General features: G+C 36.8%; 1 protein-coding gene across 1 annotated transcript in view; it reads right to left on the bottom strand.

Moving 5' to 3' along the window:
* The window catches only part of SPTLC3 (serine palmitoyltransferase, long chain base subunit 3), a 235,475-nt gene that overhangs the window by 104,281 nt on the left and 116,964 nt on the right, over positions 1 to 14,230 (bottom strand). Inside the window, exon 6 of the mRNA XM_006865623.1 lies at positions 10,317 to 10,410. Within this exon, the coding sequence (XP_006865685.1) occupies positions 10,317 to 10,410 (94 nt within the window). The remainder of the gene's footprint in view (positions 1 to 10,316; positions 10,411 to 14,230) is intronic.

Consider the following 14,230-nt stretch of genomic DNA (forward strand, 5'->3'; position numbering starts at 1 on the left):
AATTGGGTCACCTTTCTTTGGAATGGGCACAAATACGAATCTCTTCCAGTTAATTGGTCAGGTAGTTGTCTTCCAAATTCATGGCATAGATGAGTGAGTGCCTCCAGTGCTGCATTAGTTTATTCAGCGATTCCAATTTGTACTCCATCAATTCCTGGAACCTTGTTTTTCACCAGTGCCTTCAGTGCAGCTTGAACTTCTTCAATCAGTACCATCAATTCTTGGTTATATGGTAACTCTTGAAATGATTGAACATTGATGAATTATTTTTGACTCTGTGTTCATTCCTTCTATTTTCTTTTGGTGCTTTCTCCATCATTCAATATTTTGTCTGAAGCATCCTTCAATATTGCAACCTGAAGCCAGAATTTTTTCTTCAGTTCTTTCAGCTTGAGAATGCTGAGTGTGTTTTTCTCATTTGTTTTCCTAATTCTAGGTCTTTATACATTTCATTATAATACTTTGTCTTCTTGAGCTACCTTTTGAAATTTTCTTTTTATCTGTTTACTTCATTATTTCTTCTAGTTATTTTAGTTTCTCTATGTTCAAGAGCAAGTTTCAGAGTCTCTTTGGACATCCACTGTGGTATTTTCTTTCTTTTCTGTCTTCTTCATGAACTTTTTTCTTTACCTTGAGGTGCAATCCATACTGAAGGCTTTGCTCTTTGTGCTTCATTGATGTTCTTGATGTCATCCCATACCTCCTCTAGTCTTCTGTCATTAGTGTCTAATGCATACAATTTGTTCTTGAGGTGGTTTTTTAAATTCACATGGGAAGTACTCAGAGTCATAATTTGGCTATGTGAACTTGTTTTAATTTTCTTCAGCTTCAACTTGAACTTGAATATGAGCAATTGTTGGCCTGTTCCACAGTTGGCCCTGACCTTGTTTTGACTGATGATAGTGAGTTTCTCCATTGTGTCTTCCCACTGATATAGTTGATTTTATTCCTGTGTATACCATCTGATGAAGCCCATGTGTTTAGTTGCTATTTATGTTGTTGATATAAGTATTTGCAATGAATAAGTCATTGGTCTTGCAAAATTCTATCATGTGATCTACAGCATCTTTTCTATCACCAAGACTATATCTTCCACCTACCAGTCCTTCTTCTGTGTTTCCAACTTTTGCATTCCAATCACCAGTAATTATCAATAAATCTTGATTGCATGTTTGATCCATTTCAGACTGCAAAAGTTGGTAGAATTCTTAGTGGTGACTTAGTGATTGGTGTAGAAATTTGATAATAATGGCATTAACTTCCATGTAGGTGTGTGGATATTATCCTAGATGTTCTTTTGGATGATGAATGCAACAACATTCCTCTTCAATTTGTCATTCTTGGCATAGTAAGTCCTATGATTATCCTGTTCAGAATGGTCATTGCTTGTCTATTTCAGCTCACTAATGCATAGGATCTCTCATTTCAATTTGATAACTTCCAATTTTCCTAGTTTCATACTTCATATAGTCCATGTTTCGATTATTAATGAATGTTTGTACCTGTTTCTTCTCATTTTGAGTTGTCCCTATGAACAAACGAAGGTCCTGAAAGCTGTACTCCATCCATGCCATTAAGGTCAACTCTACTTCGAGGAGGCCTTCCAACCTGAGGGGCTCATTTTTTGGCACTATATGAGACACTGTATGCTGCTATTCATAAGATTTTCAGTGGTTAACCCTTCAGAACTGCTCTTCAGAAGTCCTTCTTCTTAGTCTGGCTTAGTATTGATGCTCCATTGGAATCTATCCACCATGGGTGACCCTGCTGATAACTAAAATACCAGGATTACAGCAACACATAAGCCACCACAGTCATTCCAGGACCTTATAAATAACCTTGTCCTGGGAGATTTTTGTTTGTGTGTGTGATGCAAATGTAGCATCATGGAAAGAATATTTATGCAGTACAAGAGTCATAATTAAAAAGTTTGTATGTGGGAATGAGAGTTTTGTGTATCAGAGATGAAGTCTTGCCATACTCAGTTCTAAGGAATATTTTGGCTATATTTCCTCCAACATATTTCTTCATTCTTCTGGAAGTCCACAGCGTATTTAATATTCACTGCCAATACCACAATTCAAATGCATCAATTCATCAGTCTTCCTTTCACATTGTCCAGCTTACTGATGCTTATGAGGTAATTATATATACCATGATTGTATTTTGAAACCCACCTTAAACATTAAAGTGATATTTTTTGTTTTTGAACACTTTAAAGTGGTCTTTTGCAGCAGATTTGCCAAATGTATTGTTTCATTTGATTGCATGATAAGTGCTTCCATGGGCGTTGACTGTTTATCCAAGAAGAATGAAATCCTTGACAACTTCAGTTTGTTTGCCAATTGATACGATGTTATTTGTATTTAGGTTCTATGAAGTGGGTTCCAATTCATACCAAACCTGTGTACAACAGAATGAAACACTGCGCAGTCCTGTGCCTTCCTCACAATTGCTTTTATGTTGGAATCCATTGTTTCAGCTACTGTGTCATTCCACCTCATTGAGGGTCTTCTTTTCTGCTGACCATTTATTAATACAATACTCCTATTTAATATTATTTAAATCTGCTGTCCATATTCTAATTTTGTGAATTGATCCAATACTGTACTTTAAAACTTTTTTTCCTTCCTTTTCAGACTCCAGCCTAGAACCAGGTATTAAATGTAGTTATTAAGACTTGTTAGCTTCCTGTAGTCTGGATCATTTTCTTAGCCTTTCTTTGTCTTTTCTGATAATGACATGTTAAGGAACATGATCCCCTTTTTCTTCTCTTTATAACATTCCTAATTTGAGATTGTTCAATTGTCCTTCGTATAAAGATTAAGGTCATTCATCTGAGTCCTTCTTGGAATATAATATCTGGAGGCACACAATATCCAGATGCCTCACATGTGTGATGTTCGTTTTGATTAGCTTTCAAAAGTATTGCCTGTTTTCTCCTTCATATTTTTTCTTTTGGGTGTAATCTCACTGGAATTGTTATCTTGAGATTAGACAATGAAGGAGAAGATACCAAAAGTTGTCTGGTGAGGCATGGGGTAGACCAGGAGAAGCAGGTTAAACTGCTCTGCCTCCTTGGAGCAATCTCTGAGCAGTTTGTACACATGAAACGACTCAAAACTGGATGCCATTAATTTGCCTGAATATTTAAATTAAAATTATTTTGTTGTTCTCTGCTTCAATATTTCCCAGTTGTACTCATTATATTTGTGATTTGTGATTGAGCAAAAGGATGGAGACATTCTGCACTGATGTGTTCATGCTGTTGGTATCTGCTCCATTTGTCTATGGATAAGGGTAATATGTTGATAACTGTAGGACTGAGAGGTGGACAATGATTGGCCCTTTTTGTCATATTTGAGCCCAAAGGGAAAGAACTACTTCAGAGTGTGCTTTCCCCCTTCTCTGTTGTTGATGTTAAGTGCTGTCAAGCCAGTTTTGAATCCCAGCGAGTGACCCTGTATAGGGTTACCAAGGAGTGGCTGGTGGGTTTCCACTGCTGACCATGCAGTTAGTAGTCCAGTGCTTATCCTATAGCACCACACCAAGACTACCCTATCCTCTATTCAAAAATTGAGGTGTGATTGATGTGATGGGTCAGAGGCTAGCACTGCCTGAACCATATTGTATTAGTCAGCCAGGAAACTAAGTATGAAGAAGAACTAACCAAAAGCTACTTCACTTCTGGGTCTCTGTACTGTAGGCTCTCAAGTTTCCTTTCTCCATGTACATCAAGAGGGTCTTATCCTGGCAGTCCCTCTCACCCTCCAACTTTTCCTATTTTGGCTTCTTTGCTAATGGCTGGATGGGTATAGTTGCTGAGTAAAAGGATTCATGGTCTGTTTTACAGAACCATTCATTTTAGATTCAAGGGAGGAAGAAGTAAGAATCTCAATTGTGTCCCAGCAATGGTAGCCAAAGAAATGAGTATTCATTTTTTTTTTTCTCTATATAACCAATGAGCCCAAAATTTAGCATCTTAAAACAAAAAAAAACAACCATAGTCTGACAGTTTCTGTGTGTCAGGAACTTGGGTACCTTAACTGGGTAATTTTGGTTCAGGAAATTTGTAAGGTTTTTCATGCAGGAAGTGAGCCAGAGCCACAATCCTGGTGACCTGACCGAGATTCATCCAAGATCACTGACTCATGTGGCACTTGGCAGAAGGCCTCGGTTTCTTGCCACATGGAACCCTAAACCTAGCCTTGCAAATGATGTATCATCAAGTCTGCTATATATTCTCTTGACTATACAGACCAACCCTGATTTAATGTGACATAGGACTACACAAGGGCATAAATACCAGGTTACCGGGACCAATGGCCACCTCTTGGAGGATAGCTACTCTAAAAAGCTTTATTCTGGAGAGCAAGGGATGCTTGGTTAATACTTAATAAAGCATGTACTTAGTCTCCCAGTTGGACATATGTGTATATATGTATGTATATATTTGTCTATATGTAAGTAAATAGGTCTCATCTATCTACCTCTTCTGCGTCATCTATAATACAAAGTTGAAACGAATCTTCAAACTTTCTGAAGGCAGAGTTTTAGAAAGTGGAGACATATAATACTTTTAATAATTAAATGGCAGTTCCTGTGCGATCAACCATGACTTCCGAGACTACATTGCAAGCCTACTAATAACAATGACACTAATGACAGATAAGTACCCCCAAGGAAAGGTTAGTGGATGATAGAATTTGAGTTGAATTCTAAACAATATTAAGTATAGAATATAGAAGCAGTAAGAAAACACTGCTTTAGGGACTGTTGATCTTCACAGTCTATAAGAAATTTTTTTGTTTTTTTCCATTTGGTAATGATCATGAATTGAACTGTGTCTCCCCCCAAATATGTATCAACTTGTATCAAACCATGGTTCTCAGTGGTTTGGCACTTATGTAATGATATAATTTGGCAGCTATGCAATGATCTCTCATGATTTAAATTTATGTGATAAGCCAATCAGTTGTAAGAGGATTAAGGGTGGGTGCAACACCCTTAATTCCATAGAGACTTCCCTAGGGTGTGGCCTGTAACATCTTTTATATTACAAGAGATATATAAAGACAGAAGCAATCAGAGAGGGACCTATTAACACCAAGAAATAAGAGCTGGGAGCAAATTCATCCTTTGGATCTAGGTCTCTGCACTGGGAATCTCCTAGATCCAGGTGAAGACTGATGTCAAGGCGCATGTAAATCTCCAAGTAATGCTGGGTCTACGGTTGCTTAAGGAGACAAGGACCTTGTTCCAGACCCAACACAAGAGAGAGCCTTCCTCTAGAATTGGCATACTAAATTAGAAGTTCTAGCCTCCTAAATTGTGTAAGAATAAATTCCTGCTTGTTAAAACTCTCCAAGGGTGCTATTTCTGTTATAGCAGCACTAGATAAAAAAGGAAACAATACTGTTCAAACTTTTAACGTAACTCCAAGCTTGTATTTCTGTTTCCATCTCCACTGGACATAAGGAAAGGCTATTAAGTGCATTGTCAAAGTCAAGTCATCCAGGAAACATCATGATGTCAAATAGAACTACCCAGGTACTGTTTAGCGCTTCTTGATGTACATCTGTCTTAGTTTTCACAGCTTAGTTTATATGCACTTATTAGTTTATACATAGGTCTTAATGGCTTTCCATTATCCAGCCACAGCCTTAGTTTCTAAACTATTCTCCAGTAATTAAACACCACACTCAGACAACATGGGACTTCTTGCTGCTCTCTGCATATCCCAGATTATTACTTCTGCTTGAAATATTCTTTCATTCCTGATTAGAATTCTCTCAATCCTGTAAAGTCCATTGTAAATACCATCCATTCACACAATTCCAAAGTAAAATAACTTTTGCATTCTTTGGGTTTATTATTACGCTTTCTATTGTCTTATTGACACTGATTATGAAGATGTTGTTGTTGTTGTTGTTAGGTGTCATTGAGTAGGATCTGAATCATAGTAACCCTGTATAGGATTTCCTGAGCTGTAAATCTTTATAGGAGCAGAAAACCTCATTTTTCACTTGTAGAGCAGCTGGTGGGTTTGAACTGCTGACCAGTGTTTAGTAGTCCAGTGCTTATTTTACAGTGCCACCAGGGCTCCTTATGATGACAATAATGGATAATAATAATAATAGTAATTATACAGTAGCTATAAGTCACTCAGTAGTGTCTATTATGAGACACCATGCTAAGTACTTTGTAGGTCCTCTCCTACATATTATGCATCATGTATAGCAATTATCCTCATTTACAGAATAAGTAAATTGAGATCCTGGAAGGTAGTGTAATTTACCTAGGACCATGACTTGACAGCACTTCACAACAACAAATGTGTTAATAGGAATCTTGGTGTGGCACTGTGGGTTCATGCACTGGACTGCAGTGTTGGTTTAAACCTCAAAGTCGGTGGTTCAAGCTCACCAGCAGCTCCATGGAAACCCTATACAAGGTCACTATGGGTCGGAACCGACTCAACAGCACATAACAACAGCAAAACAAATATGCTAGTAAGCTATGAAAAGAAAATACAAATGCTTGGGTTAAATAAAGCATGTATTTTTCTGTTTTAATAATATATTAATGGTCTTAATTTTGTTTGTACTGGAAATATGCTCATGACTGCATAGACTTGATGACACCAGGTTTGGTTCTTGTATGGCAACAATATTTTAAAGTAAAATTTACTTACAAGGAAATACATAGATTTTAAGAATGTATTTCAATGAGTTTAATAAAAATATGAATATCATAATGATTAAGCTATCAGGCATTTCTATCATCCCAGAAAATCTAATCAATTCCTTCCCCCAAAAGCATTGTTATGATTTCTATCTCTGTAAATTAGCTTTGTCTGTTTGAATTTGTTACAAGTGGATTCATTCAACATATATTGTTGGTGTATAGTTTTTTCCACTCCAGATAATTTTTGAGCTATATCCATGTTGTGTGTATCAACAGTTTTTTCCTTTGTTATTATGGAATAGTATTACATTTCATCAATATGCCACATTTTTCCCCCACCCTCTTGTTAATAGCCACTTGGGCTGTTTTTAATTTTTGGCTAATGTGAATATAGCTGCTATGTGGTGCCGTGACCTCAAGGTCACTTTGAACTACAAGGTCAGCGGTTCAAACTCACCAGCTGCTCCTTGGAAACCCTATACATTGTTGCTATGACTTGGAACTGACTCATTCATAAAAACAAGTATCTTGTTTAAGTCTTTTTATGGACATAAGCTTTCTTTCCTCTTGGGCAAATACCTAGATATAGAAGTAAGGAGTCCTAGTGTGGCACTGTGGGTTAATGCTCTGGATTGCATTGGTTTGAACTGCAAGATCTGGTGTTCAAGCTCCCCAGCCATTCCTTAGAAACACTATACAGGGTTATTACTCATCAGAACTGAATTGATAGCACTTAACAACAACAACAAGGTAGATAAATATTTATCTTTATAAGCTTTTTATAAAGCTTTATAAAAATACACAATTTTACACTCCATTAGAGATAGATAAGTGTTGTTGCTCCTTATTTTGCCTAAATTGGATGTTGTCGTCATTTTTATTTCATTTATTTTAGTGGATGTGCAAAGTTACTATGGTCAAAGATGGTGCTCTTAACCACTGCCTGAAATAAATTAGGCCCCTAACACAGGATACAGTTACTTGTATACATCTCTGTCTCTCATTAGATTATAAATTCCAAGCTACAATTATTTTAATAGCTCTTCCAAGGTTCATCTCATTGCCTGACACAGAATAGGTCATTGACAAATGCTCCATAGTTTATGGCTTAGAATATTTTTTCTGTATTTTTGTTTTACTCCCTTTGCCAACTTAAGAAAAAGAGAACTAGTTATGGTGCAGGGAAGAATGAGGGTTGTTAATATGGTACTGTGTGTCTGGAGATATATGCCGAGATAGATTGACAAGATGAAAGGAGAGCCTAGACAAAGGGAAGCTGAAAAGCAAGATTCTACCTATTCTATTCCCCATTATGCATCAGTATCATATGGGGACCTCTGAAAAATCTGCACTCTCATGTACTCGGATTCAGTTAAACTGGAGTAGACCTAATCCTTGATCTTTCATAGATGTTCCACAGATGCCTCTATTGTATAACTAGGTAAATGACCACTGGTTTTAGTAGAATGGAATAAAGAAATAGAGAGTGACATTTATAATGATACAGATAATTTGCTCCATACAGACAACAAACTCTGTATATGTCTGTCTCTGAATGTGGGAGCATCATGTTTATCTATATACATGGATGGAACCAGAGCAGAATAATTGTCAATTATTATCTTTATTGTCTGAACTTCATTGTTCAAAGTGGACAGAACATCTGATCACAAATTCCTTTTAATGGTAAAGAATAAAAAGGTCACAACACACTTGTGTCCCATAGTCTCTTAATGTATTTACTTCTAAGACAGCTATAAGATGGTTGCTCCAAACATAATTTCCCAACAATGCTAAAATAGTTTGAGTCTAGATGTGACAAGCAACAATAAATTAGGTGGAATTCAAGAAAGTTAACTTGACTAAATTCAGGATTGAATGTTTGATGCAAACATACAAAATAGCACTAAACATTTTAAATTGACATTGAGCTAGATGTCTTAACTGAACTCCAAGTCTGATGGATCCCCTTGTCTGGTTCTCCCAGGCTCTGAAAGTGTTTCAATAAAGGCATAGGGTGACCTCACTTTTTTCAGAGAGAGCAAGGAATTTTTCATTAAAACAATTCTGTTTTTGTTAATTGCCCTCTTGTTCATTCTGACTCATGACAATCCCATGTGTTACAGAGTAGCATTGCCCCATAGAGGGTTTTGTTTATTTAATTATATTTTTTGCTATAACCTTAACAGAAGCAGATTGGACAAAAGAGAGTCGACTTTAGGCTGGTGATGGTGTTTGTGGTTATGTGCCATGGAGTCGGGTCTGACTCATAGTGACCCAGCACAGGATTTCAGAGGCTGTAAATCTTTGCCAGGGGCAGAGATTTTTCTCCCACGGAACAGCTGGTAGTTTCAAACAGCTGACTGGGAAAGTAGCAGCCCAATTCATCACAACTATGCTACCAGAGCTCCTTCCACTTTAGACTACTCCCATGCATTTTCATTCCTCCTCACATGGAACCACTAAACTTGAATTTGAGATTTCTGTGAAGTAGGCAGAACAGAACTGGAACAATACTCCTTCAGTTATTACTCATGCTTTTTCTCTTTACTTCAACCTCTGTTACCACCTTAGAGGATAGAGAGGAGTGCCAAGCAAAAGGAACTGGGGAAAGTGTGTTGTGGAAGGAAAGTTGGAGAGAAAGAGGGTGAAAAGGAAGAAAGTAACAAAAATTGTGTGTGTGTGTGTGTGTGGTGTGTGTCTGTGAGTAGAAGAGAAAATTGTGATGACAATAAGGATTTAGATTAAGACAAAGTCTGAATTAGGACGATCCTTATACATCATATAGGTCATCACTCCCATTTTACAGCTGATGAAACTGAGCGCAAGAAATATGTAGGGGTTTCAAAAAGTTTGTGGAAAAATGGAATTAAAAGACAACAATTTACCACAGACTTTTTGAAGCCCCTATTTACACAAGTGACAGAGCAAGGCAGTGGCAGAGCCACACAAGAGAACTCAGCTGTCCATTGTCACCTCCTTCAAAAGTACTTCCTAATCCATGCTACAGTGTCAAGCTGCAAAAGAAGAAATAGCCTTTTGCCTCCTCCTCGTCACCCAACCACATTGCTCTAAGCCTGAAAAAGTATTGCAACAAAGTTGAATAAACATTTGTGTGAGGGGTTGAGTGAGCGATCTGTGGGCAGGAAGAATCAAAGGAGGCATAATGCTAAAGAACAGATCAGTTTTTACCGACTATAATACAAAGCTTAAACAAGCCTTCAAACTTTCTGAAGGCAGAGTTATAGAAAGTGCAGATACGTAATACTTTTGATAGTTAAATGGCAGTTCCTAAGAGATCAACCATGACTTCAGAAACTGCATTGCAAACCTACTAATAACAATGACACTAATGTGTTTGGGTTACACTTAGCAATCTGGATGTTTGATGCACTTCAACCATTTGTTCTAGGTCATTAGAGGTTAACAAGACAGTAGTGAATATAAACATAACTTTGTTGGAAAAGAGAGTTCAATAAATCAGACAAAATTTATTGGCAATTTGACACATAGTGTGTTTTAGGTTAAGTTCCCAGTTTGAAGAGCAAGGGCAAAACCCCATCAATAATCCTTACTTTTTTTTTCTAGAAGTAAGCCAACACATGTTGAATAAACACATTGGTACTCACTGTTGTGTTTGAAGACCCTTATGGTTGCACCTGAGAGTCGAGCCCCAAGAACAAGAGATGCGTGATTTAGCTCATCACTTAAAATGAGGCATCCCTGTGAAGAGATTTAGCACACAAGCCAGTAAGTAAAACCAAAGAAAAACAATGTGTAGGAATAGAAAGATACCTATAGTACAGATTCTTAAATTCCTCTTTAATTTTTGCAAGAAATTTAACCTAGTTCTATATGGATAAAACTCTTCTAGTAATTAGCTGACAGAGACAGGCATTGTTTGGAGAAATTACATCTTTGCATAGTATTTACATGTTATCCACAGAGAAATTGCTCACCCACTGAGTCAAGCACTGGTCAATCATTAGTAAAGTTCAAAAGGACTGATGTTGCACAGAAAAACTAATACGATTTTTGGGTTAACTTACTGGAACCCTTCTGTCCAATGCTGGATTCTTTGGAATGGTTTTGCTTTACTAATACTAGAAGGTAGGGGGGAGGATCAACATATTTCTGCAAGATATTGCAAGCTTGTTTTGAAATATTTTTTCACATTGTTATTCTTCACTGCTTAACATTCCATGTAGAAAGAAGTGTCAATGCTTTAAAGTTAAAAACTGCAGATTTGGCAAAGTATAGATGGCAACTCAATTTGAGTAGAAAAATTCAGTATGATTTACTGCTTATAAATCACTGTTTGTGAAAGTATTTTATAATTTCATTTTTAAATTTGAAATTACAAAATTGTTCAGCATATCAAATATGCCTCTGATTTTTTTAAACATTTTTATTGTGAATTGAGTAATAGTTAACATGGTAGAACAACAGTTTTTCACTCATCATTTCATTGCAATGATTACGGTCTCCTCCATGCATCGTTCAACAGTATTTGCTTCTATTCCCTCTAGGTTTTTTTGTGTTTTTTTGAGGGGTGGAGGTGGGGAGATGTACACAAAAACACTCAGGAATATATAATAATTTAAACAACCAAAGCATGCATCTAACTTTTATAAAATATAAAAACATAACTTTCATAAAATTCTAATTGACATTTGTCTTTTGTAGCCACCTAGACTTTGTGGGATGATATCAAGAACACCACACATGATGAAAGCAAAGGATCATTTAAAAGACAGGAAAGAAAGGAAAGTAAAACGGATGCAGACAAGAGACTCTGAAATTTGCTCTTGAGCATAGAGAATATTAGAAAACTGAAAGGGAAGGAGACACTCAGCATTTCTCAAGCTGAAAGAACTGAAGAAAAGCATTCAATCCTCAACTTGTAGTACTGAAGGATTCTATAGGAAAAATATTGAATGATGCAGTAAGTATCCCAAGAAGATGAAAGGAATACACAGTCACTATACCAAAAGGAAATGATCAACTATTTCAAGAAGTTGGTGAAGGAACAGACAATGTTTCTTTCTGTTGTGCACTGGGTCACTATGAGCCAAAACTAACTGTGGCACCTAACGACAACAAAATAATTTTTCCATAATGTGTCATTTTGTTGTACTGTGGTGACTTTTGTGTTGCTGTGATGTTGGAAGTTATGTAACTGCTATTGTAAATACCAGCAGAGTCACCCATGGTAAACAGGCTTCAGTGGACCTTTCAAACTAAAACACACTAGGAAAAAGGAGCGGTAGACCACTTCTGAATGGTTAGCCACTGAAGATCTTATTAACTGCAGAGGAACAATGTCTGACATAGTGCTGGAAGATGAGCCCCTCAGGTTGGCAGGCATTCAAAATAAGGATAAGGAAAGAGCTGTCTTCTCAAACCAAACTTGACCTTGATGACATGGATGATATTTCTTTAAGTTGAAAGAGCTGAGAAACATTCAAACCTCAATTTTCAATATTGAAGGATTCTAGGGGTAAAATATCAATAGAAGAAGGAAGGAATACACAGTTAATTGTACTGTAAGAATGGTCGATATATAACCATTTCAGATCACAAATGGTGTTGTGGCTTAAAACAAGGCTTCAGGAATTCAAGAATAATAATTGAGGTGATTCAACATATAATTCCAAAATTGGGAGCACAGAAATTTGGAAAGGAGTCTGGTCAATGATTGGAAGATATGCACATTTGACCCATTCCAAAGAAAAGTGATCCAACAGAATGCAGACATTATCAAGTATCAATGACTTAACACTCAAGTAAAATTTTGCTGAAGATAATTAAAAAACAGTTGCAGCAATATATTGACAGGGCACTGCCAGAAATTCAAAACAGATCAGAAGAGGATAGGTGAATGGGCTATTATTGTTGATGTCAGATAGAACTTGGCTGAAGAAAGAGAATATCAGAAAGATGTTTATTTGTATTTCATTAACTATGCAAAGGCACTCAACTGTGTGGATCATAACTAATTAAGGATAACATTGTGAAGAATGAGAATTCCAGAACACTTAATTATTCTCATATGAAACGTGTGCACAGACATTTGTTTAAGAGGCATGTGTTTAAACAGAATAAGATACTGCATGGCTCAAAATCAGGCAAGGTGTGCATTAGGTTGTATTGTTTCACTATAATTATAAAACCTGTAAACTGAGCAAATCTGGGAAGCTGGGATATATGAAAATTTATAAAAAAGAACAAATCAGGATTGAACAAATGAGGAAGGCTCATTGACAGCATGTGATATGCAAATAATACAGCCTTGCTTGCTACCTCAACATAAAGAAAACAATAATCCTCACAATTGGACCAATAAACAACATCATGATAAATAGAGAAAATATTGATGTCAAATATTTCATTTTATTTGAATGTATGATCAGTGCTCTTGGAAGCAGAAGTTAAGAAACCAAATGCCATATCCCACTCAGCAAATCTGCTATAAAAGACAAAGTATTAGAAAGCAGTCACGTCATTTTGAGGACCAACATGCCCCTGACCAAACTAATGGTATTTTCAATTGTTTCATATGTATGTGGAAGCTGGACAATGAATAAGAAATACAAAAGTAGAAAACTGAATCTACCATGGACAGCCAGAAAAACAACAAATCTGCATTGGAAAAAGTATAGCAGAATGCTCCTTAAAAGCACTGGCAAAACATTGGCTTATGTATATTAAGTATGTTATCAGAAGGAACCAGTCCCTGGAGAAGGACACCATGCTTGGTTGAGTAAACGATCAACGTAAAAGAAGAAGATCCTCAATGAGATAGATGGACACAGGGGATGCAGTGATGAGTTCAAATACTGCAAAGATTGTGAGAATGGTGCAGAATAGGTCAATGTTTCCTTCTGTTGTATACAGGGTATCTGTGTATTGGAACTGGCTCAATGGTACCTAACAACAACATCATCATCAAATGCTATCATCCACTGTCCATTTATTCTATGTGGTGGCTTGTATGGTTGCTGTGATGTTGGGAGTCATACCATAGGCATTGTAAATAGCAATGGGATCATCAATGATGGAGAGGTTTATTAGAGCATCCATGTACTAAGACAGACTAGGAAGAAATGCCTGGAGACCTACTTCCAAAAGTTAACCAACTTTTGGGTCACATAAGTGTCCAAATTGATTGCTTTTGACATGTCATTAGTAGGGATTAATCGCTGGAGGAAGACAACATGCTTGGTGAAGTAGTGGGCTAGTGAGGATGTGGGAGGCCCTCAGTGAGATGGATGGGTGTAACAGATGCACACTCAACTGAGCATGCTGTTGAGTGTGAGATGATGGAGAACTGAGCAGCATTTTTTTTCTGCTGTACCTAGGACACCATGAGTTAGATGTGACTCTGTGGCAGATACGTATCTATCACTTAACACACTGTTCAAATTCAAACGTCCTCAGATGTAGTAATAATGTCATTGGTGGCTGTTTACTTTCTCTTTTGTTTAAAATGAAGAAGCCAATTAAATATCACATATTGTATTTAGTTATCATGAGTCATAGT

The sequence above is a fragment of the Chrysochloris asiatica genome, unplaced genomic scaffold, assembly GCF_000296735.1.
Source record: "Chrysochloris asiatica unplaced genomic scaffold, ChrAsi1.0 scaffold00080, whole genome shotgun sequence".
Classification (NCBI taxonomy): domain Eukaryota; kingdom Metazoa; phylum Chordata; class Mammalia; order Afrosoricida; family Chrysochloridae; genus Chrysochloris; species Chrysochloris asiatica.